This window comes from Acartia tonsa, chromosome 8, assembly GCF_053477335.1.
Source record: "Acartia tonsa isolate MP-2025a chromosome 8, ASM5347733v1, whole genome shotgun sequence".
NCBI classification, from domain to species: Eukaryota; Metazoa; Arthropoda; class Copepoda; order Calanoida; family Acartiidae; genus Acartia; species Acartia tonsa.
The window spans coordinates 24,551,212-24,578,425 of record NC_137267.1 but is presented as its reverse complement, the minus strand read 5'-3'; the positions used below and the strand labels follow the sequence as shown (position 1 = coordinate 24,578,425).

Here is a 27,214-nt window from a genome sequence, read left to right as displayed (position 1 = left end):
ATAAGACACGTTTTGCATAATTATGGACAGATACACCTCAGGTATAGATTAGGTGCGCTACTAATAAAGTTTGCTTGGAAGAAAGTAAAAGAAAGATAGAAGGATAGACATAGGATTTGTGGAAACAGCAATTAAGAGGATTAAAACAAAAGCTTTTAAAACAAAGTTTGATGAAATACAAAAAAAATATATATAGCCCATCCAATGAAAGAAATATAATCAGCTTATTGTCTATTTTTATAGGATCAAAAGGGGGTTTATGATAAAATATTTGAAACGCAGCTACCCTACAAATCTGCCACGGATTTAGAGAATCCATTTAGATTGAATTGTTATTTACGATCTCTCTTTTAATAATGATGTAAGCATAGTCCCATTTTTTGTTAGGATCATAAGGGATAAGAGACAATGTCCGATAAATTGATACATCCCAGATTATGATACACAAAATTACCTCTATTTTAATTGTTTAAACTTTTGGACACTCAACTTAATAAACCAACCAATTAAAATTCAAGTTGTTGAACCAACGAATAAGAAAACGTAATAATAAAACTTTGGGGACTATTGTAATAAACTGCCCAATGTCCTCTCCCTCCCTGCATTTTTTGTGCCATCAATAATTCTTTAGTGGGCACCATTTTTATTAGAACTTTCTTTCATAAACTTTGTTACTAAAAGCCTGCGTATGTAGTTAAGATAAGTAAAATGATGATTATAGAAATTTAGTAACTCAACTACACACAAAATATAACACTTAATGTAATCTTCATCCTTAATGATGTAATAAATAAAAGTCAGATTAATTTATGTATCTTTTTTTTCTACATTACATTATTATTATGTCAGGGGTGTACTGAAGAGGGGTATATTTGGGGACACTTTGAAAGATGATTAAAGTACCTCAACAGATTATGATATGACGTCATACGATAAAATAACCAATGAGAGGCCGGCATAAATTTTACCATTGATCAATAACTGTGTATACTCTCATTAGCTATTTTATCGTATGACGTCATAATCTGTTGAGGCACTTTAATAATTTTCTTCACTTTGTCTGACGGTCTTTCCGTCAGTGTGTCTGTAAGTCAATAACGCCATAGGAGAAAATGTAATTTTCTAGGTTTTCATAAGATTGCTGATTTTTTTTTCTATAATACCAACCACAAAAGAGCATCTAGTATACAACTTGCTTGGTCCGTCGGTCTGTCAGTCACGTTACAAAAGACATATTTAAAAATATATGATTAAATAAAAAGTTCTAATATTTTTTTATTATTAAGAATTATCTTCTTTCTTTTTTTCTTCTCTTTTATGACCACTGAACATCTGCTTTGTCCATCCATAATTTTGTTGTGCTTCGCTACTTAAGGATGTTGTCATCCTTGTTGCTTAACTAGGACCTGCGGACAAAGTGATGTAAATTAAAGATACTTACAATACATGTGGATGCGTGTAGTTTACCAAACTTTGGACGGATGAAAGGACTGAAATAAAAAAAATTATGATTAGTTGTTTTCTGCCAAATTACTGCACTTAAAAAATACTAGGGAAAAAGTTTACTAAAATGTTAAAATATTTATTGATTTTTTACCTTTTAACCAAATATAAACTAAATTAACGTTATTTAAAACTAATATTTTAATCTTCTGTCATTAAATAAGATTTTATTACAGTGGTTACATATTGAATTTATGGATTTAGGCTTATGATTATAAATTATGTTTATTCTTAAAACAAAACAAGAAAGATAATGTTTTTTTTACAGTATTGCTCTGAAACTGATTAATATCCGCTGGACAAGAACCGTTTCTAAGCCATACTGAAAAATCATTTTCGTATCGTACTATAGAAAATTTGTCGAATAATAAAATAAATTTGAAAATAACCCTATATTTTTTATTATTTTACTTCCCGCAGAAAGTTGTCTTTAAAATGATGCGATAAATAACTATTACAATAATCAAGAAATGGTTGGTTGTTTCAAGACGTTTAAGCATTACATATAAGACTAGTCTCTTGCCTTCGAGGCGACAACTGTAAAAATTTTTTTTTTTAAATCAGGCACATCTGTTGTAAAGGTTTTGGATAGCATTCAATAAGGGGAGTTTTTTTTATAAGTACTGATGCAATCGCCCCTAGTCTTGAGGTGGTAAGGGTTCATGATTTTTTTTTCAATCGCGGGTACCTTTTCGCAGAATATCATAAAACTTTTCTTTAAACCATTTCTTTTGTGTTACTATCTGTCCAGCAGTTTATGAGATCTTAAACACATACACACACATTAATATACACTTTATAGAATAGAAAAGTTTCTATATTATATATAATTACAGTAATTATATTAGCAGATGATTTTATGATCTGCTAATGATCTTTACCACGAGTTTATTGTTAGAACAAGGATGATAACATCCATAAAAGCGAAGCCTATTTCTGTGAGTTTATCATAATGAAAAGAAAGCCGGAATGTCCCTAGATCTAGGAAAATGGAAGAAAATCTAATAATCTTCAAATTGTTTTGTGTGAAATTCTTAAATTAAAAAAAAATTTGGCTATACATTAATTCAAATAAGAAATTACTTTATAACCAAGAAATATAAAAACAAGGATGACTATGGTGATAGCAGCATAGTAACAAAGCTCGTACATTAAAAAAGATTGATAAAAATAATAAGATAAGCCAATTAGATTGACATACTAAGTTAGATTAGATGCTTAATAGTAATGACAAACCTTACAAAGAACTATTAGCTATTTATCTTGAGTAATAGCGGAGAAAATCTTGATTAAACAGACAGACAGACAAAATGAGACGCAGAATAGAACGTTCTACCTTGAATAGAAGCCGTGAAAAATAACATTACCCATTAAACGTAAAGGACATCCAAACGAACGTTTAATATTATAGAGGCGCTTCGCTACCAATAATGAGGGACAATAATAAACAAATATGTCAGATATTTCCCAATAACAAAAATATATTTTTCACAACAAATTGAAAAGAAAAAGAAAATATGGATCAACAGAATAATATTTCTCGTATTCATTCGAATCCGGTGGATAGGAACCGGTTCTCATCCATACGAAAAAACTATGTCTAGCATCGTATTTTATCCAGCTTTCTACGAATATAAAAATGTACAATCATAATAATTTATAATACGATGCGAGAAATAACTATTCTCGTATTCATTCGAATCCAGTGGATAGGAACCGGTTCCCATCCATACGAAAAAACTATGTCTAGCATCGTATTATATCCAGCTTTCTACGAATATAAGCCGTTTATAATACGATGCCAGAAATAACTATTCTCGTATTCATTCGAATCCGGTGGATAGGAACCGGTTCTCATCCATACGAAAAAACTATGTCTAGCATCGTATTATATCCAGCTTTTTATAATACGATGCGAGAAATAACTATTCTCGTATCGCTTCGAAGCCGTTTAATAACCGGTAGATTAGATTAGAGCCGGTTCTCAGCCATACTGAAAAATCATGTCTAGCATTATATCCAGTTTTATACGATTATAAAAATGTACAGTCATAAGATCTCCGCATCTCGTGGCTAAAAAACTGGTTTTAATCTTATACATTTTGTATCCGCGGAAAGCTGTTTATTATACGATGCGAGAAATAACTATTCTGAAAACAAGGACAAATATGTCAACAACAATGAAATCATACTTCCTATAATTGTACTTCATATACATATATATATAGAATAGATGTGTATTCATGTATTGTAAATGTGTGGTATTCGGCAACCGTGAGCCATGCCTATGGCACCCCTGACCGGGGTTCGGGGAAGGGCCAAAGGCCTTCCCCCGAGTCCTGGGGAAGGGGTCTGCCGACCCCCTCCCTATGCCTAAAATTAATGATTGAATCTGACAGCCTTATTATGGTTAAGCTGTATTGTTAATTCCCCCCACCCTTCCCAGGGATGGGGGATCATTATTGCCCAAACTGACTATTGTATATGTATTATATTGCTTTTATTTATGATTATTTATTCCTATCTGTGTAGCTATTGTTTGTTGTATATAACTTTAGTAATCCTTAGACCTTCAATAAAGGAACAACTGAATAGATGCTGTTTATTATTTAGTGATTGCTAGAGAAGCGTAGCTTCTCTATAGTATAGGTGTCCACGTCTGTTCACACTGCCGTAGTCATTTTGAACTCTGGTGTCTGCCATTCATCCTAGGCGGATACCACAACTTTTGGTGACAGCTGTGTGAGATTACGGCAAACCACAAGTGTAGAGCAGACGCGCAGCTGAGGCTAAGGTACTCCCAGCAGTGAAACTGGCAAAACTGACACAAGCAACCTGAATTACCCACCCTGGATAGCAAGGTCTAACTCTGCATCCGGCAGTTGTGGAAGCGAGACAGCGAAACTTGACGAAGAACCGCGAGAAGCGCCGACATCTAACGGAGAATTGAGCGCTCAAGGGCTGAAACAGGCCTGCGGACGGGCTGAAACAGGCCAACTAAGTGTAAACGGCTGAAAATAGGCCAACATTTACTGCAAGAGATAGCAGGATTCGAACCAGCGGCGCTGCAGGACGGGACATTCCCTGCCGCCATCAGCCGGATTCGGATACACGGCGCTGCAGGACGGGACATTCCCTGCCGCCGACAGACTGAAACAAGCCAAGGATTCGAACCAGCGGCGCCGCAGGACGGGACATTCCCTGCCGCCAACAGCCGGATTCGGATATACGGCGCTGCAGGACGGGACATTCCCTGCCGCCGATAGGCTGAAACACGCCAAATAGCTGCGAGCTGTGAGCCAACATACGAGTGTAGTGTACCAAGCAGAGGAAACTACGTCAACTCCAAGTATCCTGAGAGGCTACAGCGCAGCCACCCATCTAGAAAAGCAGATATTATATCACATTGTAGGGATTACCACCCTAGTGTGATGGCTGAACAATAGATTTATGAGCAAGGATTGGCAAACAATTTGTTGTGTATTGTGATAAAACTAAAAATAGAACAGGCTTGGTAAGCAAATCTGTTATGTATTGTGATAAGGCCAAAAATAGAATCTAGATGTAATATAACAATGCATTGATAAACAATCTAACCACCCAAGCCTCCAGCACAACAAATACACCCCTTATTCCAGAGGAAAGGGAGGGGCCCACCATCCATTGAAGAAAATACAATCAAGGTGACATAACAATAAGCCCAGGATTAAGGAGAAAGGGCACCATTACCTCACCACACAGTTACCTCAAACCCACAGCACTCCCTCTTCCCCGCAGGGGGAACGGACGGTTTTACCCCGTCCCCTCACGCGCTTCCCCCCTCCTAAGTCCGCCCACGGTGTGGAGATAGTGACCGGGAGAACAGAGCGCCATTTACGGGTCGCGCAACAGAGTTCGGGACATATCACAAAAATTCAACGGACAAAGCGGACCAATGAGAGAGCGAGTTGAGGGATAAGTGCGCGTTTTACCTGTGTGCGCGGATTTGACGGTGCGTAAGCGCGCTGCAAGGAAAGGATATTTCACGCACACACACACACACACACACACACAGGAGCGGAGCTACTCCATAGCATCTAACAGAGATATTTTTAGAAAACAAGAATTACAAGCTTCTCCCTTCTATCTATAGTGTGATAAAGGAAAACCCAATCAGTTCCTGACAGCAGTTCAGACCCTCAACAGCTATCTACCCCTTCCAGCCTACTCTACAAACTCAGAAAAAAAACTAGTGATAAGTACATCTAAGTTATATCTTTGTAGTTAAACTACCAACCTAGTGATAAACAGTGTTGGCTGCTAGGCTAGAAAGCCTCAAGTGTAAACCATTTATAATATTGACTTATAACTTTGTGTCCCGCCGCTGAACCGTTGACCCGATGGAACAGCCACAAGCGCCAGGAGGAGACCAAGCCCAAGGATGGCTCCAGGATGACCCCCAGCCGGCTCCAGCCGAGTACCGCAAGCTGATGCTGAGTAACCTGCCGGAGTATAGAGGACCGCCCAAGCAATCCTGGAGTTCCCACATCCGCAGACTCGAGATGTCATGGGCAGCTTACCGCGTGCCGCCCCATGACACCCTCAACCGCCGCAACCCCCTTTTACTGTCAATGGTGGGGCAAGCGGCGGAAATGGCTTCCCATCTGTTTGGCGAGGCAGGCCAAGCCTTGACATACGAACAAGTCAAGGCCGAGTGTGAAATGTTATTTCGTCCAGCCTTTGAATCCCAGACTTTGAAGCAAGCCTTCAGGGATTACAGGCATAACTCGACAGAACCTATACAAGCATACATATCCACAAAGTGTGCCTTGTATAGGGAGGCCTACAGCCATGAGGATCTCGAGTTATTAATCGATGAATTAAATCGTGGCATTCGTAATGCTAATGTGAAACGTGAAATGATGAGTCATGAGATCGCCTCTGTACCTGAGTACACGAGGCGAGCCATGTTCACCGTCACAATGATTACCAAGCAGCTGAAGGAGGGTGTGTGCCTAGTGGACGCCACCGACGGGCTCACGGGGTCAGCCAGCGTCCAGTTGCCCAACTACGACCAGTCGGAGCCAATGGAGATTGGCGCCTTGGCTCCGGGTCTCCACCAGATGGGGAAGGTCGCCCCAGATGACAAGACTTCAGGCCGCTGTTACCGCTGCCAAGGGAAAGGCCACCGAGCCCGAGACTGTCCGACGCCTATGGAAGTCAGCCTACAGGAGAGACGCACCCAGCCACGCCGTGACCGTCCTGCCAAGTGCGAGCGTTGCCACTATGCTGGCCATACGGCGGCCGAGTGCAGAGCCGACTGGGACCAGGTAGCCGGCCGGAGGCGCACTGCAGACAAGGGCGCTCCCCCAGGAAAGCCCAGCAGAGTAGCCAACATGGAAGGGAGCGCGCCCCCAGCACCACCGCAGCAAGCAGCCGCCCCCAACACAGCGGGCCGAGCCGACGGAATGCCGCAGTTTGGAACCGTCCCAGCTAGAATCAACGTACTGGGAGGCGCGGCTGAACCCAACCGGGTTGGCCTGGGCTTTAGCCTCAACCACCTGGGGCCGGAGTTTGTGCAGCCCAACAACATTGCCGAGCCAGAAGTTCTGAGGCCCCAGCCCTTTAGCCTAAACATGATGGGGCCTGCCCAACCGAGCCTACCCAGCAAGAGTGGAGGGGCGCTACCCAGCGTCACTGAGACGGTGTACGGGGAGGCCCTGGCGGCCGTTGAACGAGAGAGGCAGGAGGCGCTAGCCAGCGCATCAGAGTCGATGTATGGGGCGCCACCCGGCGCCGCCACCTGCGATGACTGGGGGGTGCTATCCAGCGCCTCCACCCTGGTGCCTGGGGCGACAACCGTCGCCGCCACCGAGATACCTGGATCCTGGAACAAGCCAGCAGTCCCAGAGGAAGGGGTGACACCCGTCACCCCCAGTCAGCCAGCGCCACCAGCCTGTAGGGAGAGCCCAGCCGTACACCATCCAGCGCCCCCTGCCAGCCGAGGGAACCCAGCTGCCCAGCACTTCCAGTCGAGCCAGGATAAGTTAAATTTAACAAATGTATTGTATCCAAATTATTGTAAACCCCCAACCTTGCCTGTGCCTCCTGCACCAGAGGCTGGGGAGATTGAAATTTGGGGATATAAGGACTTGCCTGTGCCACATGCACCTGAGTTCCTAGGGCAGGGGAGGGACGTGAGTCAGGGCGAGCCTGTGCCACACGCACTTCAGCCCCATGCCACTGGGCATGCCATGGACAGGGGAAGGGACCCCTTGGGGCTAGGGGAGCCGACACCCAGGCAGGCGCCAGTCGCCTGTCAGTCTGTCATTGGGGAGGGTATCGGGGTGCCCCGGACACATAAAGATAACGCTCAATGGAAATTTGTATCTAGCCAGGAGCAGCCCAGCCGTGTCCAGCCCCAAGAAGCAGCCGTGACCCGAGCCGAAGATCCCCAGCCGCGTGCGAGAGGTAGATGGCTGTCTGGTAGCTTCTCACATTGGTGGATGGTTCTGTGGGGACTACTGCTGGCAGCCGTGTGGCCTACAACTAGCTACGTCCTGGTAGGGTGGGACTGCGCCAACCCCACCCACGTCACAGCCTACAATAAGGAGAAGATGTGTAGCACGGAACCGCTACACCAGGAGGTGCCCCTGGGCCATGAAGTACATGTCCTGCAGCAAGTCAAGATTAGGGAAACAACAGGATACAGTTGTCAGCTCACCGTGTCCCAGTGGACATTCAGGTGTGGGGTATGGGGTCACCTCAAGGTGACCTCGGTCCCCACCCTCATGAGGCCAACCAAGATTGATCCAGAAACGTGCTGAGACCTGGCCAGGAACCGAGTCTACACGCTGCCAGGCAAGACCCAGCCACTGACGTTCCAGCTGAACCATCCCCTGTTCTTCACCCTCGACATGGTGGGCGCCTTGGTCAACAGCCCCGAGGGGGTGGGTTGTGAAGGGGAGGACGTCCACTTCGAGGGCCAGCTGTACCGCAATGAATTAGTGCTCCAGGAACAATGGCTGCTGGTCAAGGAAGAGACCTACGTAGTAGAGGATGGACGGGTGGAGTCCCAATCTGACCACCTGACCCTAGAATGTCCCCATTCTGAGCTGTCTTGCATCACTGGGGAAGCAACCTACGTGTGGGACCACCTGGGGAGAGATTGCCCCTTGAGGCTGATCCGCAGCCTCCAGCCTAGCCTAGTGATGGATGCGTTCCTGGTTGACCATCAAGCCCAGTTCTTCATCAACATGACCACCCCCACCTCAATAGTGAACTGCGACTTTGAGGCCCATGCCACCAACCACCCAGCATTGTTCGTGGCAGCTGACCCGGCCGCGGCAGCGCTGCCCAGAGTATCGGCCCGGGATGTGGATGTCCCCCTGCAGGCCCAGATACATGCAGGCTATATTGGATTTACCCTGGAGACACGCATGAAAAGCACAGCGGCAGAAGAAGTAGCGGCCAATTGCTGGAAGCTCCAGCAACTAGACCCGGCCCACCCGGTGCATGTCCAGGGGAGCACGTTCTCTGTGCTGAGGGGAGATGTCCTGCTCCAGCTTACCTGCCAACGCAACAAATATGTTGTCCGTGAAAGCAATGAATGTTGGGACAAAGTACCAGTGGAACCCACAGGATTTGTAGACGCCGTGACACGGGTGTATAGCGGCCACGCCACCAAGATTCCCTGCTCCTCCACCTACCCCCTGACTGTGCACGCGGAGGAAGGCTGGATAGAGCTAACCCCCGCACCTAAGAAGAGGCCACCCCCGCTGGATACGCCCAAGCAGCTGCTGACAGAACCCTTGGATGACTTTAGTTCGGGAGGCTTGTATTCGCAGGCTGAGCTGAACGACTGGCAGCAGCTGCTAGCGTTCCCAGCGTATAAAGCCGCCATGCTGACCGGCCTGTCCTATGGCTCATGCGTTCAGCAAGGTAGCTGTTCGGCCACCGGAGACCATGGGATCGTGTCCTACAACATCGACCGACTGGCGGAGGAAGGAGAGGCCGCCCTGGATTTCTGGGCTGGGTTCAGACAAGCTATTCACGAGTGGGGAGATGGCGCAGCCATACTGTGTTTGCTGTTGTTGATCCTCAAACTGCTGGGGGATTTGACCATCATTTCCCTGGCAGCCGCACAAGGAGGTGTACGGGCCGCCATGAATGCGATGTCACAAGTGTTCCTGTACCATCCAACCTTGTACAGGAAGGCCTTGGCCAGAGCCCGGCTCACCCATGCCAAGTCCCGGGACTTTTCAGTAGACTGGGATGCCATTCCCATCGGCCGGGAAGCCGCCGAGGAAATGGTGTCCATGCAATCAGCCGATAGCGGGCATGACCGCCCAGGCAGGCCTGGACCGCCCTCTGGAAGGCCCCGCGGCCACTCGGGAGGCCAGGCTGCCGCTCAGACGGTCAACTTGGCAGCCAGTGCCCCAGCCGCTGCCAACAACAACCAGAATGCCCCGCTGCTGACCGGCCCCGCAGCAGCTGTGCCCCACGCCAACCTGACACCTGCCGGCGCCGAGCTACGTGTCCAACCAAAGCCAGCCTCTACTTTCTATCCCACGTTGGGAGCCCATCAGCCCTGAAAATCACCACTAGGATTCCATTGAATCATTATCATTGTATATATCTTAGCCCTAAGGAGCGGGCCGAAGGCCTCAACCACTGTCGGAAGTCTGGCAGGGAGACCCCCCTCCCAGCCTTCCGAGGGGAGAGTTGTGGTATTCGGCAACCGTGAGCCATGCCTATGGCACCCCTGACCGGGGTTCGGGGAAGGGCCAAAGGCCCTCCCCCGAGTCCTGGGGAAGGGGTCTGCCGACCCCCTCCCTATGCCTAAAATTAATGATTGAATCTGACAGCCTTATTATGGTTAAGCTGTATTGTTAATTCCCCCCACCCTTCCCAGGGATGGGGGATCATTATTGCCCAAACTGACTATTGTATATGTATTATATTGCTTTTATTTATGATTATTTATTCCTATCTGTGTAGCTATTGTTTGTTGTATATAACTTTAGTAATCCTTAGACCTTCAATAAAGGAACAACTGAATAGATGCTGTTTATTATTTAGTGATTGCTAGAGAAGCGTAGCTTCTCTATAGTATAGGTGTCCACGTCTGTTCACACTGCCGTAGTCATTTTGAACTCTGGTGTCTGCCATTCATCCTAGGCGGATACCACAAATGCACTGTCTTCAATTTATTTCTTATACAGGTTATATTTCAGAGATATTAAATAAAAAAAAAGAACACCCATTAAACAACTCCTTGATTTACGACCTGTGTTTGGAAGTTCTACCGCCGAAAAATGCCAAGGTGCTCTAATTTTTAGAAGAAATGTCTTATTCTAACTATTAATAATTCTAATATGACAAAGATGGAGTAGACTTAACGTCTCTTGTATGACGCAGTGTGTTTAAATTTACCTAGTTTGTCTCCATAGGAAAATCTGTAGTGGAAGAGGTATCTGGTTCGAGTTCCCTCGAACATCCTGAGGAACGCTTTTCCTCACCATTGCTATGTCTAATTCATTATATCTGAAAACCAGTTACATATAAGGTATTATCTTTTGCAATTTACCTCAAATTTAAATTGGACCACAAACAAAACTTTTAGATAAGAGATAAGGCCCTGAATTGTCTCTCTGAGTTATGTGTCTCTAAAAAGGATATTGGGCTGTTTATTACACAAATCTCCAAATATTTATAAAAAACTCTTATTCGTTAGATCAACAACTTTTGGGACCATTATTAAATATTGATTGATTGGTTCGTTAAGTTGAATGTTGATACGTTACCACCACAAATTGTAATCTACAGATAAGGTAATTTTGTGTATCATCATTGGGGATGCACATCAACTTATTGGCCATTGCCTTATCCCTTTAGATCCCTGATAAAACCACTTTTAAAATTTAATTTCTGTATCTTAGATAAATAAAGATGGAAGAACGGACGGACGGACAAAGTATATTTTAAAGTAGATGCACTTGTAGAAAAAAGTTGAAGACAAGTTGTGTCTTTTGTTTTATGAATTATAAATATAATTTTCTACTTTATATGAATAATAAATAAACTTTTCTCACTTACACAACTTATATTTATATTTCAAGACATATTTATCACAATGAAAGTTTTTATATAAATGCAAAGATTTTTTACATATAGGATGAGTCCGTCCGAACATTCTTCTATAAAAGAATGCTCTTTTTGATCTTTTTTTACCAAATTTATTCCTGTATGAAATTATTGGTATTTAACCTAATCTTTGTAGTAATTGGATATGTACACCCAAAATTTATGATTTACGAAGTTACCCATTCTGTAGTTTAAAAAGTATAAACTCTGCTATTTTGTACCAACTAATTTAGATCTAATAAAAAGCCCCCAAAGTTTTAAGGCCAACGAATGAGAGAACGAATAATGTACAGCCAAATGTCCCCATCCTCCCTGGCATTGATCCCACATAACTAGTCCTGACTATATTAATAACCATAAGAGTATAATTGTTTAATCTTATTATGTTACAAAAATAGAAGAATATGTATAATTCTACTTTTTTGGTCGTTTCCCTTGAAGTGAATCTGAAACAAAAACAAACTTTTTATTAAACTGTATGCTACTATGTTTATTTAGGTTAGGTTATGCAAACGTTAAAAATGACACCGAAAGTAAAACAATCCGAAGAGATAGGACCCCGATGGGTTAAAGTCCCTGAAATTAGATTTGTGTCAACTACAAATAAATAATACAACGAGAAGAATTAAGTATCCCCCCCCCCCCTACAAAATTTAAGTAACTGAAGTAACATTTTCTTTATAAAATATGTTTTCATTTCTGAGCTTGGCTATATACTTATGAATTTTGTTATTCTTGTGTTTTCTTATGAAAATTATCACTTTCCCTGAGACATTTATGTATTTCCAAATATCTTATCTTTTCTCTCTATAATATCTATCAATAAAACTAAATATGATAGCTATTCAATATATAAATATATGTATATTGATCCTCATAATAATAGTATTAACATTAATATTTATATCATAGATAATATTCTGTCTTAATAATAGTTATATAGCTATTTATATAATCAATCGGGTTTATATATTTTTAAATATTAAATCCTAAAATAATTTTAAAAATTTTTAAAAAAATTCTTATTTAATTCATATGTTTTTTATGACAAGAGTTACAGAAAGTCAGATTACAAAATTCACATCTATCTTCAACACAAGCTGGGGAAATGAAGCTACCCTTCAAACGGCGGCTGCCCCAGACAGTTGGACAAACGAACAGGAAATATTAGGAAAAAAGAATTATATAAGCTTCAAAATAAAATTGCAACCTATCTGTTGAGTTTGAATAGTATAGGAATAATCTCTTGACAACCCAGTGATAAACAAAACTTCCCTCTCTATCTATACCTTTATTTTTTTTCTAAATATGTGTTTCCATATCGAGTCCCAACATGTAGTTATGACATTACAGTAAAACAATATAACTGAATAATATCCCCACCCCGTGGACCATGTGTCGACTTTCGATTGGGTCTTTGAATATCAGCCAATAGTGTCGGATATATTAACACAGTCAAGTCGCTACAAAAAGGCAGAAAGGAATTTGCTAGCAGACGGAAAAGGTCCCCAACACTGGATCCATATAGTTGTCTGGGTTATACATCTATACTAATACATTTATTGCTATTATTAGGCGGGGTTTTCTAAACTCTAAACACTTACTTATCTTACCTAACCTAAAAGAAGCCTAAAAAACATATGTTATGATAAAAAATAATTACATCAACTTTACGCTGAGGGAAATATCCGAATAATGTAAATAAAATACATGATTCAATTTTTCCAAAATCTAATGTAAACAGAATCTGATAAGAATTAACACAGACGCCATTTACTGAAATTATCAGCTATGTGGCTACTCTATAACTAGTGTCTCTTTTTATTTAACCGCGACATGCTGTAAGCTTTAAAAATTTACTACATCTTTCTTGTAATTGGTAGATTTTTCAAATCGGTGTTACTCACAAAGTCCTGTTGAGCATTAAAAACAGGAAAGGGTGTTAATTTTTCAATGCGTGATTCCTACAAAGGGCCTTAACCCCATGGGGCTACCCAGTGTCCAATATAACCTAATCTTTCCTTCCCTAAAGTAATAAACAAACGCACGACCCCCACCCGCTTTTTTCAATTCAATCAAAAATAAGGGCAGGTGGGTTTCAGAGTGCTCAACAGGCCCTTTAAGGAATACGGATGATTGTTTGTCTTTTCGACTCTAACTACTTAAAATTTTAATATACCTACACTTTTGTTAACAACGTAAAAGTTGTATTTATCTTTTTAAATCTCCCCCTTTTAGGCTTCAACCCAGCTGATCAATTTCCCTTTTAATTTCACAATTTTTGTTTGATTATCCTTACCCAACTTTCTTTTTTGCCCAAAATATTGCAGATTTGTTTATGATAAATTTGATGTTTAAACATTAGAGCAATTATTAATAGGTAAATTTTTAAAGATTTTAAACCCTTTGAGAAAAAAAATGCAAACTTTGTCCTGAAGCTACTTTGTCCGAAGCTACTTTGTCCTGAAGCTACTTTGTCCGAAGCTACTTTGTCTGAAGCTACTTTGTCCGAAGCTACTTTGTCCAAGATCCATTTGCATTGGTTTAAAACATTAAAAATCTTTAAAATGAAAATACAAATTCCTTATATCAAAGTAACAGGATGTCTATATGTGTGTAGCTTAAGATCTCGCTTACCGATGTACCGATATGGTTCTTCTTTACAAAGTAGCTCCTCATAGGCCAAGTTAAATCTAAACAATTCTAGGTAAGATTACCACTACCCTCCCAAACAGAGTAATTTATTTTTATACTAAAGTGAAAATCGAGGGTCGGCAAACTTTTATTCCTCCGCCATTATGCCACTAGAGGCCTCTAGGGGCGTAGCTACTAGATGAATATTTAGCTATAAAAATATATTTTTAACTTAATAAAAATAAATTTGTTTATTGTTGCTTTAACTTAAGGGTGATTATTCTAATTTGTTGTCTATTATGTAAACCTTTGAGTTTAGATAATATTTAATGTAGTGAAAATAGGAAAATATTCACTTTAACATTAAAATTGACGTTTTAAGATCAAAATAATACATGTATGAATTTTATTTATCAAAATTTTACACAAGAAATTTTGCATTTTTCTGAATATGTATAGAATATTATGTGAAATTTAGTAATTACTTGAAAGTATTTATGTACTTTGTAAGGATATTTGTTTGTCTGGTAATATCTCATTAACCGGCGGTTTACCTCAAATTGCCTAATGATCACAAAAACCCCGCCACCCCTTTATTGATGTAAAATAAAGTTAAAGCTCTCTGCAGAGGTTAGGCTTAAATAATTAAAATAACCCTCCCAATTTTCAATTTTTCAAAGAAAATGTTGAAGAGATTTTAAAATTTTCTTTGATTATATTTTTAACAATGCATTATACAGTACGTGAAGATGATCAAGAACATGTATGGCGCATCAACAACAAATTAAGTGTATAAAAATGCCACCTCATTTTTGTAAGGATAATTAGAAAAAAATAGATAGGGTGTTTTTTTCCCCTTTGCATAACTACTGTGAGGAGCCCTAAAAAAATATTTTGGGTATAGTCCCTTTCGTGGCAACTCGTCGTATTTTCAAAAGAAGCTTTTCTCCTATCTCTAGCCCCTGCGGGGGGCTCTAACCCTGCGGAGCAATCACCTAACCTAACCTAAAATAACCTATAAAAAGCTATTGTGAAAATACGACATATCGTCCCTTAAGGGGCGTTGCCACAAATGGGACTATACCCAATATTGTTTTACTTGGTAAGAGATTATAATTGTTTAAAAGCGCCGCTTTTCTTCTACTATGAACAAAAAAGTTATAAACTAAATCATAACAAAACTTAAAACAATTTGTTGTTCTTATTTCATAGTTTTAGAGTAGACACGCTACTAAAAACATTTATAAAACAATTGTAATCAAAATATCATTGATTAGTTAATTATCACATTTAATCAATTAAAACACATTTATGATTGTCACTAAAATTTAATAACAAACAAAAATTTGTATTTAACTTTATCACATTATTAAATATGTATTATCACTGAATAACTAGGAGGACAATGTCACCCAAATTCATCTAAACCTTTGCCCCTATAGTTACAAGTTTCTGAAGACAGAATCTTACATTTAAAACTAGGTGTGGAAAAATTGAGAATATTTTTTATCGCCCATTATTCTGTTTCTACATTTAATAATCCTTATATAAAAGTAACAAGATCTGTATCTGTCTGTCTGTGTGCCAAAGGATCTCGATAACCGCTAAACCGATATGGTTTTCCTTTACAGTGTAGCTTATCAATGTCCTGAAAGGTTGAAAACTATTGTTGGGGATGGTACCACCACCACCAAGAATAATCGTCCCTAGGGGCATATCCGTAAGTACTTAATAATGTCTATTAATGATTTTCAAATTCACTCAGGGGTCTTGTTTGAGCAATTCTATCCATCATGAAAAAGTAAAAATTTGGATATTTTGTCGGGGTAAGCTAAAGGAATTGGATATGAAAGACAGAAATTTTGGATGTGGATTTGAAGATATAACTCACTTAGAACTAATTGCTAGAGCCCTAATCTCTTATTCCGAAGAATGAGTGTTTAGACAACTTTAAGTCGTCGAATTTATTAACTAATTAATTACACTTTGACTTCACTAAAGCATTTGATTCCGGAATAAAAAATTTGTATAATAGTTATTTAATTGAAAGAGAAACTATGTGCTTTCATTTTCTTTTATTTTTTGAAAAATTTATGTAATCCAAGATCTCTGGTACAGCCTTTCTAATCGTTGATTTGGTTGATGCATAAGGGAAAGGTTTGTTGTAAGAAAAAATAATTTTCAAGAAAAAAGTTATTTTTGCTTAAGTTTACCAATTAATTGTGCATATTTGTGATTATGTAATTTATTTGTCAAATATGGTATTCATTAATATTATCACTATAAACAGAGAAGTCAAAACAGAAACACAGAGAAATATTCTAGGAGAGCTTCAGAGATTTAGAGAGAGAAAGAGAGAGAGAGGAAGGGAGAGAGGGGGAAAGAGAGAGACAGAGAGAGAGATAAAGAGAGAGAGAGAGAGAGAGAGAGAGTGAGAGAGAGATAAAGAGAGAGAGAGAGAGATAGAGAGAGAGAGAGAGAGAGAGAGAGCATGAAATGGTGTGAACTTGTTGAACTGAACGTAAACTTGTTGCTTGTTACCTCGTAAACGACCGAGAGATGGAGAGAGCGAGAGTAAGGGAGAGAGAGAGAGGGAGGGAGAGCAAGTGGCAGATCGTCCCAGGACACGCAGAGAGCATTCAGAGCCATCATCCGTTTATAAGTCTCGACCATGCAACCTGCCCGCACATTTAGCCGGTTCCTTGGCACACATTATTTAAAGAATCACAATAAAATTTTTACCTATTTTGTATTGAAATATTTATAACTGTAGAAACTAGAAAAAGTATCTCTCTCTCTCTCTCTCTCTCTCTCTCTCTCTCTCTCTCTCTCTCTCTCTCTCTCTCTCTCTCTCTCTCTTTACACTTTCATATATTCTCTCTCTGTTTATCTCATGTGTGTCATATACAGGGATAAAGATAAATATAAACACTGGCGCCTACAGGTTTTTCTTTTCCTTTAACTAATAAAAAAATGTGAGGGAATGTTAAATTTTCTTTTTTCAAGACCAAAAATAGGCGCCTTTGGGTAAATCATACACCTATAATTAATTATATTCAGCTAAATTTTATTTTATTTCGTTTTACTTCTAATTTCCAATAATTTTTATCTGTCATTCTACAGTGTTCTTTTAGATAAATTACTTTTATTTATCTATTTATTCATTTATTTCTAGTCATCTAGTTTTGTGAAACATGTTTGTGTGGGTGTGTGTGTCAGTAATGAACGAAGAGGCCATGGCTTTTATACAAGTTTCTCGCTTCTTTCATAGAAACCCGGCTCACTAACTACGAGAAAATACGATCCTTTTACGGGTTTAGAGAGAATCAAGAGAGAGGGGGGGGGCGAATTTAAACTTTCTTGCAACCTTTTCTCCCTCGCAAAACATATTTCCCCTCCCAATTATTGAAACAACTCTTAAAATGGTGTTATTTTCTATTTCTGAGGTTACATTTATTATATATATAGAGAGAGAAAGATAGAGAGATAGATAGATAGATAGAGAGAGAGAGAGAGAGAGAGAGAGAGAGAGAGAGAGAGAGAGAGAGAGAGAGAGAGAGAGAGAAGTCTGGTATTGACTCTATATTTGTATAATTGTAATATGTCCTATGAGCTCCCATCAAATACAACTTATGTGGACTCGAGATTTGTGTCTCTCTAAGATATGGAACAGTGTTCTGAAAAAAAAACAAGGATAACAACTACCATAAAAGCGAAGCTCTAAAATCAGAAGAAAAGACAAATTCGAACCATAACTTTTGTACAGTGTCAGAACTTAAATTGACATTCTTTCATTTCTAGAATTTGATAAAAAAGATGCCACCCTTATGATATAATCTAGGAATTAGAACAGTGTTCTAAATTAAAATAAGGATGGCCGTATCAAATCCAATCTATTTGAAATAAACATTGATGTATATTGACAGGGGAAAATTTGTCGTTAATTTGTGGATCTCATCTATTGGTCAGTTAGTTCATCCAGTAGGAGTAAAGTGGATGGGGTAAATGGGATGGATGAGAGGAATCGTTATTCTAGCCAGCTGTGAGTATCACTTTCATAGAGTACATGCAAATCTGGTTGAACATCCAAGTAAAAATATAAATTTATAATTGGTATAAATAGAAATAATACAAGTAAGACATTCACTGCGTTTTTTGATTATATTGTCATGATTTGTGCCTCTTTTTGGACAAAAAAATTGCCGTTTACTTATCTTTTTAATATCTTTTAGCATTACATGGTTTTCTCAAGACTCGTACTTTTTATCTTTTATCTGTAATAAATGTCAGTTTTCCGTGTGCTATACATGTTTGTGTAAATTTTTGTATAATTTGCTCTGCTCTGTAAACATTCTCTCTTGGTAGAGAGGGTTATTTTCAATCTATTTGACCCAATTCAAACATATTTTGTTTATTCATATCTTAACTATCGGTTCTGTTGACAATAAAATAAATGTAGAGATGTATAAACCAGACAACTAGGTACCTTTAACCAGTGTTTGGAGAAGACGAAGAAAGACCCTCCAAAAAAATTCTTACGTCATAAAAATGAGGGATTAGGAGAGGAGGAGTGGGAAAGAAAATCCCTTAAAAAGAGATGGATAATCCCTGAGTTGTATGACGCCAAAAGCTGATTTTTTTAAAAGAGACTTTCTTCGTCTTCGAGTTTGGGACCTTTTTCGTTTGTTAGCAAATTGCTTTTTGCTCTTTTGTAGCGACTTGGCTGTGTTAATATTTACAACGCTATTGGCTGATATTCAGAGACCCATCTGAAAGTCTCAACGGGGTGGGGACTTTCATTTATTTAACCCCTTCCCCCTATATTGTTTACAATATCATATTTGGCAATAATATTGTTATTTTAATCTATTAATTTTAACTTCATTTTTGTATACTGTTAATATTTTTGTATTAAAGCTTAGATGAAAAATCTTTTGATTATAAGATTTTAAAGTTTGTTAAAAGATTGAAAAACTCTGAAATTTGAAAGTTTGACTAACTTTCAACTAGTTTTTTCTTCCTAGTTTGCTCATTTATGGATATCTTTTATCTTTATTAATATTCAGATTATAAACAATTTTTAGTTGTGAAGCTATATAATAAATAACTTTTATCTATATTAATATTCAGATTATAAGCAATTTTCTGTTGTGTAGCTACTTTATAAATAACTTTTATCTATATTAATATTCAGATGTCTTAACCTCTTTTCGAGGAAGCTTTGTGTTTATCAAGTGCAAAATTAATTCCTTATCATTAATCCTAGAATTAAGCGCAAATGTCGTCTTTTTTGACTTTTCCTTCATAAAGTGACGCAGCATGGATTGTTTATATGCGCCCACGTTTCACTTTTGAATGAGACATGTGTGTGTGAAGATTTCGGAGAACAAAATTGGGCCTATCATTGGTCTCATAGTGTGTGAACGACCCTAGTATATCAGGGATTTGAAACCATAAGAGCTTCAGGTAGAATTTGTTAATTTGATTAAGAAGTATGGTGTATAGGACGATTATATGTAGTTTTAAAAAGGCTTTAGCCAGCTAAGCATGAAACTTAATTATGATTAATATATGTTTTAGTAATTTTTATGTGCCTTATTGTTGCATTTAACAATGATTTATTAAACCAAATAATTTTCCTTTAAAGCCAAAGTTTCCAAAGATTCTTTAACCATAAGAAAAGAAAAAGATTTTTTTAGTGCTCAAAGTTTTAAGATAACGAATAATATTTTATTCTGTTTATTAATTGATCTTGTAATTTCAGGTCTTTGAAATAATTTCATCAATAAATCTATATTCAAACCTGCTGTTGAAACTTGATGGTTCCTGGTATTGGGGGTTTGTATGTTCGCCAACTGATCTCGTGAACTTCCCGCTAATTCGGAAGTCAAGCTCAACCAAAGTGTCATGGTTGAGACATCAGATTATAAGCAATTTTCTGTTGTGTAGCTACTTTATAAATAACTTTTATCTATATTAATATTCAGATTATAAGCAATTTTCTGTTGTGTAGCTACTTTATAAATAACTTTTATCTATATCAATATTCAGATTATAAATAAGTTTTAGTTGTGAAGCTACTTTATAAACAACTTTTATCTATATTAATATTCAGATTATAAGCAATTTTCTGTTGTGAAGCTACTTTATAAATTACTTTTATCTATATTAATATTCAGATTATAAGCAATTTTCTGTTGTGAAGCTACTTTATAAATAACTTTTATCTATATTAATATTCAGATTATAAGCAATTTTCTGTTGTGAAGCTACTTTATAAATAACTTTTATCTATATTAATATTCAGATTATAAACAATTTTTAGTTGCGAAGCTACTTTATAAATAACTTTTATCTATATTAATATTCAGATTATAAGCAATTTTCTGTTGTGTAGCTACTTTATAAATAACTTTTATCTATATTAATATTCAGATTATAAACAATTTTTAGTTGCGAAGCTACTTTATAAATAACTTTTATCTATATTAATATTCAGATTATAAACAATTTTTAGTTGCGAAGCTACTTTATAAATAACTTTTATCTATATTAATATTCAGATTATAAGCAATTTTCTGTTGTGTAGCTACTTTATAAATAACTTTTATCTATATTAATATTCAGATTATAAGCAATTTTCTGTTGTGTAGCTACTTTATAAATAACTTTTATCTATATTAATATTCAGATTATAAGCAATTTTCTGTTGTGTAGCTACTTTATAAATAACTTTTATCTATATCAATATTCAGATTATAAATAAGTTTTAGTTGTGAAGCTACTTTATAAACAACTTTTATCTATATTAATATTCAGATTATAAGCAATTTTCTGTTGTGAAGCTACTTTATAAATTACTTTTATCTATATTAATATTCAGATTATAAGCAATTTTCTGTTGTGAAGCTACTTTATAAATAACTTTTATCTATATTAATATTCAGATTATAAGCAATTTTCTGTTGTGAAGCTACTTTATAGATAACTTTTATCTATATTAATATTCAGATTATAAGCAATTTTCTGTTGTGAAGCTACTTTATAAATAACTTTTATCTATATTAATATTCAGATTATAAGCAATTTTCTGTTGTGAAGCTACTTTATAAATAACTTTTATCTATATTAATATTCAGATTATAAGCAATTTTCTGTTGTGAAGCTACTTTATAAATAACTTTTATCTATATTAATATTCAGATTATAAGCAATTTTCTGTTGTGAAGCTACTTTATAAATAACTTTTATCTATATTAATATTCAGATTATAAGCAATTTTCTGTTGTGAAGCTACTTTATAAATAACTTTTATCTATATTAATATTCAGATTATAAACAATTTTTAGTTGCGAAGCTACTTTATAAATAACTTTTATCTATATTAATATTCAGATTATAAGCAATTTTCTGTTGTGTAGCTACTTTATAAATAACTTTTATCTATATTAATATTCAGATTATAAACAATTTTTAGTTGCGAAGCTACTTTATAAATAACTTTTATCTATATTAATATTCAGATTATAAACAATTTTCTGTTGCGAAGCTACTTTATAAATAACTTTTATCTATATTAATATTCAGATTATAAACAATTTTTACAAGTGAAACTACTTCATTAAAATGCCCTGTCTGTCAGTTTTCATATCTCATTTTTTTAATGTTTTTATATTTTTCTCTAGAGGAGGGCGGGTTGTTAAGAAAAATAGCTTAAAACACCACAAGACGTAAGGTACAAACAATTTTGATTAGGAATTTTCGGGATCCTTAGCTTTAGAAACAATCTTAACAATAATTTTAACCAAGATGTTTATTTTATCCTTCTTTCTCATAGCCTCTCCTTTTCTTCCCCCCTCCCCCCTACAATCTGAATTGTCCTCTTTCCATAAAAATATTTCATAATGGTGCGCTACTTATGGACATTATTGTCCTTGTTTGACTTTCTGCTTAAGATGTTTTACTATACTTCTTATGTTTAATAAAAGCCAAATATAAAATTAGAACTGCACCTCAAACTCAGAGATTCTAAATAAATAACCTTTTTAAATGATCTAAATATATTTTAAACAAGGAAAATTGTCTTTATATGAATCGAAGCAGCATCTAACTAACAATATCCTGAACTACTTATTCGGTACAAAGTTGTTTTACACATTTCAATTAGAAGATGCTTATTAGCAAGGATGTTCATACTGCAGTTGTTACTATTTTAACATCTCTATTATGACGTGGCGTGATTTAGTTTGATCCCAGCACATACCAAACAACACGCAGTCAGGCTTTCAGAAAAAAACGGTGAAGTCTTTTGCAAGTTTTAAAATTTTATCATTTTGTGTTGCTTATACAAAATTTGACTGTAGAGATATCAATATTCTCTGTATGGTATTTAAATCATTATTATGACAAGATTTAGCAAGAAAAGCTATATTTTGCAAGATTTTGCTAAGTGAAAGACAGAAAAGCTATATTTTGCAAGATTTTGCTATGTGAAGGACAGATAAGCTATATTTAGCAAGATTTTGCTTAGCTCATATAAATATTAACTACTTAGAGATATCAATATTCTGTGTATGGTATATAAATCATTATTATGACAAGATTTGGCACTCACACCAGATATTAACATTAATCACCAGTTTTCTGCATGCAGACCACGGATAATCATACATCAACATGTTACAAGAACGATTAGGTACAATTATGGGGGTAGGAGACAAATAAAATTAAAGGCGGATTGTGGACTGACATATTACTAAGAAAATTCTACAATTAATAGTAAAGCATATCCTTAAAAATAAGCTAAACAAGTTTTAAATCAAACTACCGGTTTTGATACCAGTTTGGTTAGCCCAGGCATTCGGCCACTCGGCGCTAACAAGATCTTTTTATCTTATACTTTTTCATTTTAATATCCCAGAAAGATGTCTATAGTACGATGTGATAAATAGCTCTTATCATATGTATATTGATTTAATTATCATTACTCTCTCCCTCCCTCCTGGTGTTCACTAATGAATAAGTTATAAATAAATACATATTAATAACATACATAATATGCTGATAATATAATGGATGTACAATATACGTGGATATTATGACAGGGAAAAAATTGTCGTCAATTTTGTTTGCAATTTCCCTCTCATTTATTGGTTGGGTCGTTTATCCAGTAGGAGGAAATATGATGGGATAAAGGGGGGGGGGGGTGAGATCCTTATTTTACCCTTCTACAGAGTTCACTTTTTTATAGAACATGAAAATCTAATGTAAGATCCAAGTAATAATAAATCCATTTATAATATATAAATAACAATTACAATTATATTCAATTGTAGCGCAGCACCACCACTATGTAAAAAAACAATAAATAGTTATACAGTAAAAAAAGAAATTCTTGTTCTACAATCATTAGATCTGGCAGCGTGGAGTTTTATTCTGTTTAAATGTTCTCCCTGAACGTGTAGAGTTGACAGTGTAATTTACTTTTATTTTTATTTACTGAAAGAGTGACAGAATGACGGACAGACAGACATTCACAAATAATAGAGTACCTATGCTAATAAATATATAAATGAAACGCTGATTGTTGACATGCATAATATTTATTTAATTTAATCTATATATAAGCAGAGTTAGGAATTAATTGAATTGATTTCCCGGACCTATAAAAAGCTTCATTGTAAAGGAGAACCATATCGGTTCTTCAGTTTGAGAGATACACACAGGCATCCTATAACTTAGACAAACCTAAGATTATAAGGAAGGATTGAAAGATTGTTAAAGAAAATTGGTGTATTTGAAAAAGAAGGGGTATGTATTCACCACTCTGACAAACTTAGAGTGGATTCACAGTCTAAACTCCCATTGACAGGCGGCTACTCCCCATTTATAAACCCCCCAAACAAGAAATGGGTTCCAAAGAAAAAAGTCACATTCCCTTGAAATAAAAGGTATAACCAACAAGCAAAATAAATCTAAAATTATATCAGGGGGGCTGATGTAAAGGTCGACAATTCTACTATGCGTTGCCCCCCAACTTCAGCTGAAAATAACGTATAGTTTTCAGTAATTTTTTCAAATCAATTTCTTTGTTGGAATACGCTGGACAGATTTGAGCGTTACATACGGATAGACAGACAAACACTGGTGACTTGAACATTAGCTGTTCTACTGAGAATTAAATTATTAAATTGGATCAAAATTTTCAACACCGAAAATTTTGTAGATTTAAAAGTTTTATTCGGATGAATAAAAGTTTTATCAATTTTGTTAAAAGTTTGTGTCGTGTAGTTAAATGGTATTAGGTAGAATTTTGTTGATACGGGTTCAATTTGTTTCATATTATACTTGAATTAAAAATTCATTATAAACTATGTATATACTTTATTAACTTTTTAAGTCTTAAAAAGATGAAGAATAACGGATATTTGTATAAAAAAGACGTTTTTCTCTCTATATTATTTATAATTATTAAGACTGCAAATTGTATCAGTCTCCGGTCGCCATATAAAAAATTAGTTGTTGCCGAGCCTTTATATTACATGCTCTATCTGGAAACAATGTAACAAGTTGCTGAGCCTTGATATTGCATGCTCTATCTGGAAACAATGTAACTAGTTGCCTAGCCTTTATATTACATGCTCTATCTGGAAACAATGTAACAAGTTGCCGAGCCTTTATATTACATGCTCTATCTGGAAACAATGTAACTAGTTGCTGAGCCTTGGTATTACATGCTTTATCTGGAAACAATGTAACAAGTTGCTGAGCCTTGATATTGCATGCTCTATCTTGAAACAATGTAACAAGTTGCTGAGCCTTGATATTGCATGCTCTATCTTGAAACAATGTAACAAGTTGCTGAGCCTTGATATTGCATGCTCTGTCTGGAAACAATGTAACTAGTTGCCGAGCCTTGGTATTGCATGCTCTATCTGGAAACAATGTAACTAGTTGCCAAGCCTTTATATTACATGCTCTATCTAGAAACAGTGTAACAAGTTGCCGAGCCTTGGTATTGCATGCTCTATCTGGAAACAATGTAACAAGTTGCCGAGCCTTGGTATTACATGCTCTATCTGGAAACAATGTAAAAAGTTGCCGAGCCTTGGTATTGCATGCTCTATCTGGAAACAATGTAACAAGTTACTGAGCCTTGATATTGCATGCTCTATCTGGAAACAATGTAACAAGATGCCGAGCCTTGGTATTGCATGCTCTATCCGGAAACAATGTAACAAGTACAAACTATGTAAGGATAAACAAACCTAAAGTAAGGTTTCCATAGAAAAATATAGAATAACACACAGATAAATAGATAAAAGGTGGGCTGTAAAGTTGCAACTGTGATCACGGTTCTATCACATTGCTGTTCTATCACGGTATCTCACATTGCGGTACCTAGGGCGGCCATTTTTTTGTGTCGGTGCGTTCTACAAACATTACTGTGATAGATAATACGGTAACATGGTACCGTGATAGAGCTGCAGTTCTGCAGCTGTCAACAACCGCAAATCAACAACAAGAACTCATAAAAACGGAATATTAACCAAATGTCGTATTCATATTAAGTCATTTCAGCTTATTTTTTTGTAAGTACAATAAATGAAAAGGGAGAGGGGGAAAGGAAAGCCACCCTAAAATCACCCCTTAAAAAAATTTTCATTTAATTATAGATTAATTGTTTTTTTTCAATGAAATATTTTTTTCTACAAAAATTGATAAAAAAAATATTTATTATCAAAACTTTTATTTAAAAAAATTTTTTTTATACATATTATTTATTAAATTATTTTCGAATTAAAATTTTTTATCCCCTGCATAGTAAAAATGCCCCGTTTTTTTTCATAATAAATCATGCTTTCAATGCCCCGTTTTTTCATAATAAATCATGCATTCAATGCATGATTTTTTGGTTTGTTTACAATTTTTTAGTCTGCAAAAGCAGGAATTTTGACAGCTTTTGATAGCTTATACTGTGAGATGCTACTCTTATCACAGACCCTTCTGTGAAATCTACAGCAATTTGATATGACGTCATAACGGTGATATGTTACAGCGTTTGCGTATACAGTGAGATGACTTCTGAACGTCTAGCGTCAGATTTTTGTTGTTGATACCGTATTTGCAGCTGTCGATACCGTAACAGTTTTGTTTATAGAACCCACCTAAAATTATTAACAAGAATAAAACAAATACAAAAATAATTGTAAATCTTAAAGATTTTATCTAAAATTGAAATTTTATCTCCACACGGAGTTGGAGTCATTCCCTAAAATACCTATTAGATAGGTTAGGTTTATTGGGGTTTTAAGGTTAACACCTGTAGTGGTCAGTGTTTTCAACAATTAATCTCATTGCACTGGCTAGGGCTTTGATTTAGTTAGCTGCAATCAATTATGAGATAAATTCTAATGGAACCTTTTTAAAACCAAAAGACTTTAATATAAAACTCAATGTTGATAAGCAGAATGTTATCACCTAAGAACTAGGGTAACTTATTAACATGCCCTTCTAGAACTTTTATTTATGAACAATCAAAATAAGGCCAGGAAATCAAAGTGTTGGTTGTATTGTGGTATCCGCCTCGGTTAAATGGCAGATACCCAAGTTCAAATGACTACGGCAGTGTGAACAGACGTGGACACGTATAATTATAGAGAAGCTGGGCTTCTCTAGCTATCACTAAATAACAAACAGAGTTTATTCAGATGTTACTTTATTCAGGGTCTAAAGGTTACTAAAGATGTACAACATAATATAAATACATATGGATTAGGAATAGAGATAGTTAAAGGTAAATCATACAAGTAAAACATAGATAGTTGCAATGGTTAGGTAGATGGCTATCCCTGTCCGGGGGAGGCAGGATAGCCCATGGAACAGCACAATAGGTAGATAAGAATAGAGGGGTTGAGTGGTAGGTCTGGGTACTAAAAGGGAAGGTTTGATG

The 27,214-nt window shown here is 36.9% G+C and overlaps 1 protein-coding gene across 1 annotated transcript in view; it reads right to left on the bottom strand.

Moving 5' to 3' along the window:
- The window catches only part of LOC145326530 (protein unc-80 homolog), a 151,422-nt gene that overhangs the window by 122,709 nt on the left and 1,499 nt on the right, over positions 1-27,214 (bottom strand). The window contains exons 3-4 of the mRNA XM_080169901.1: positions 10,918-11,028; positions 1,442-1,490 (exon numbers count right to left, since the gene is read on the bottom strand). Coding sequence (XP_080026027.1) covers positions 1,442-1,490; positions 10,918-11,028 — 160 coding nt within the window. The remainder of the gene's footprint in view (positions 1-1,441; positions 1,491-10,917; positions 11,029-27,214) is intronic.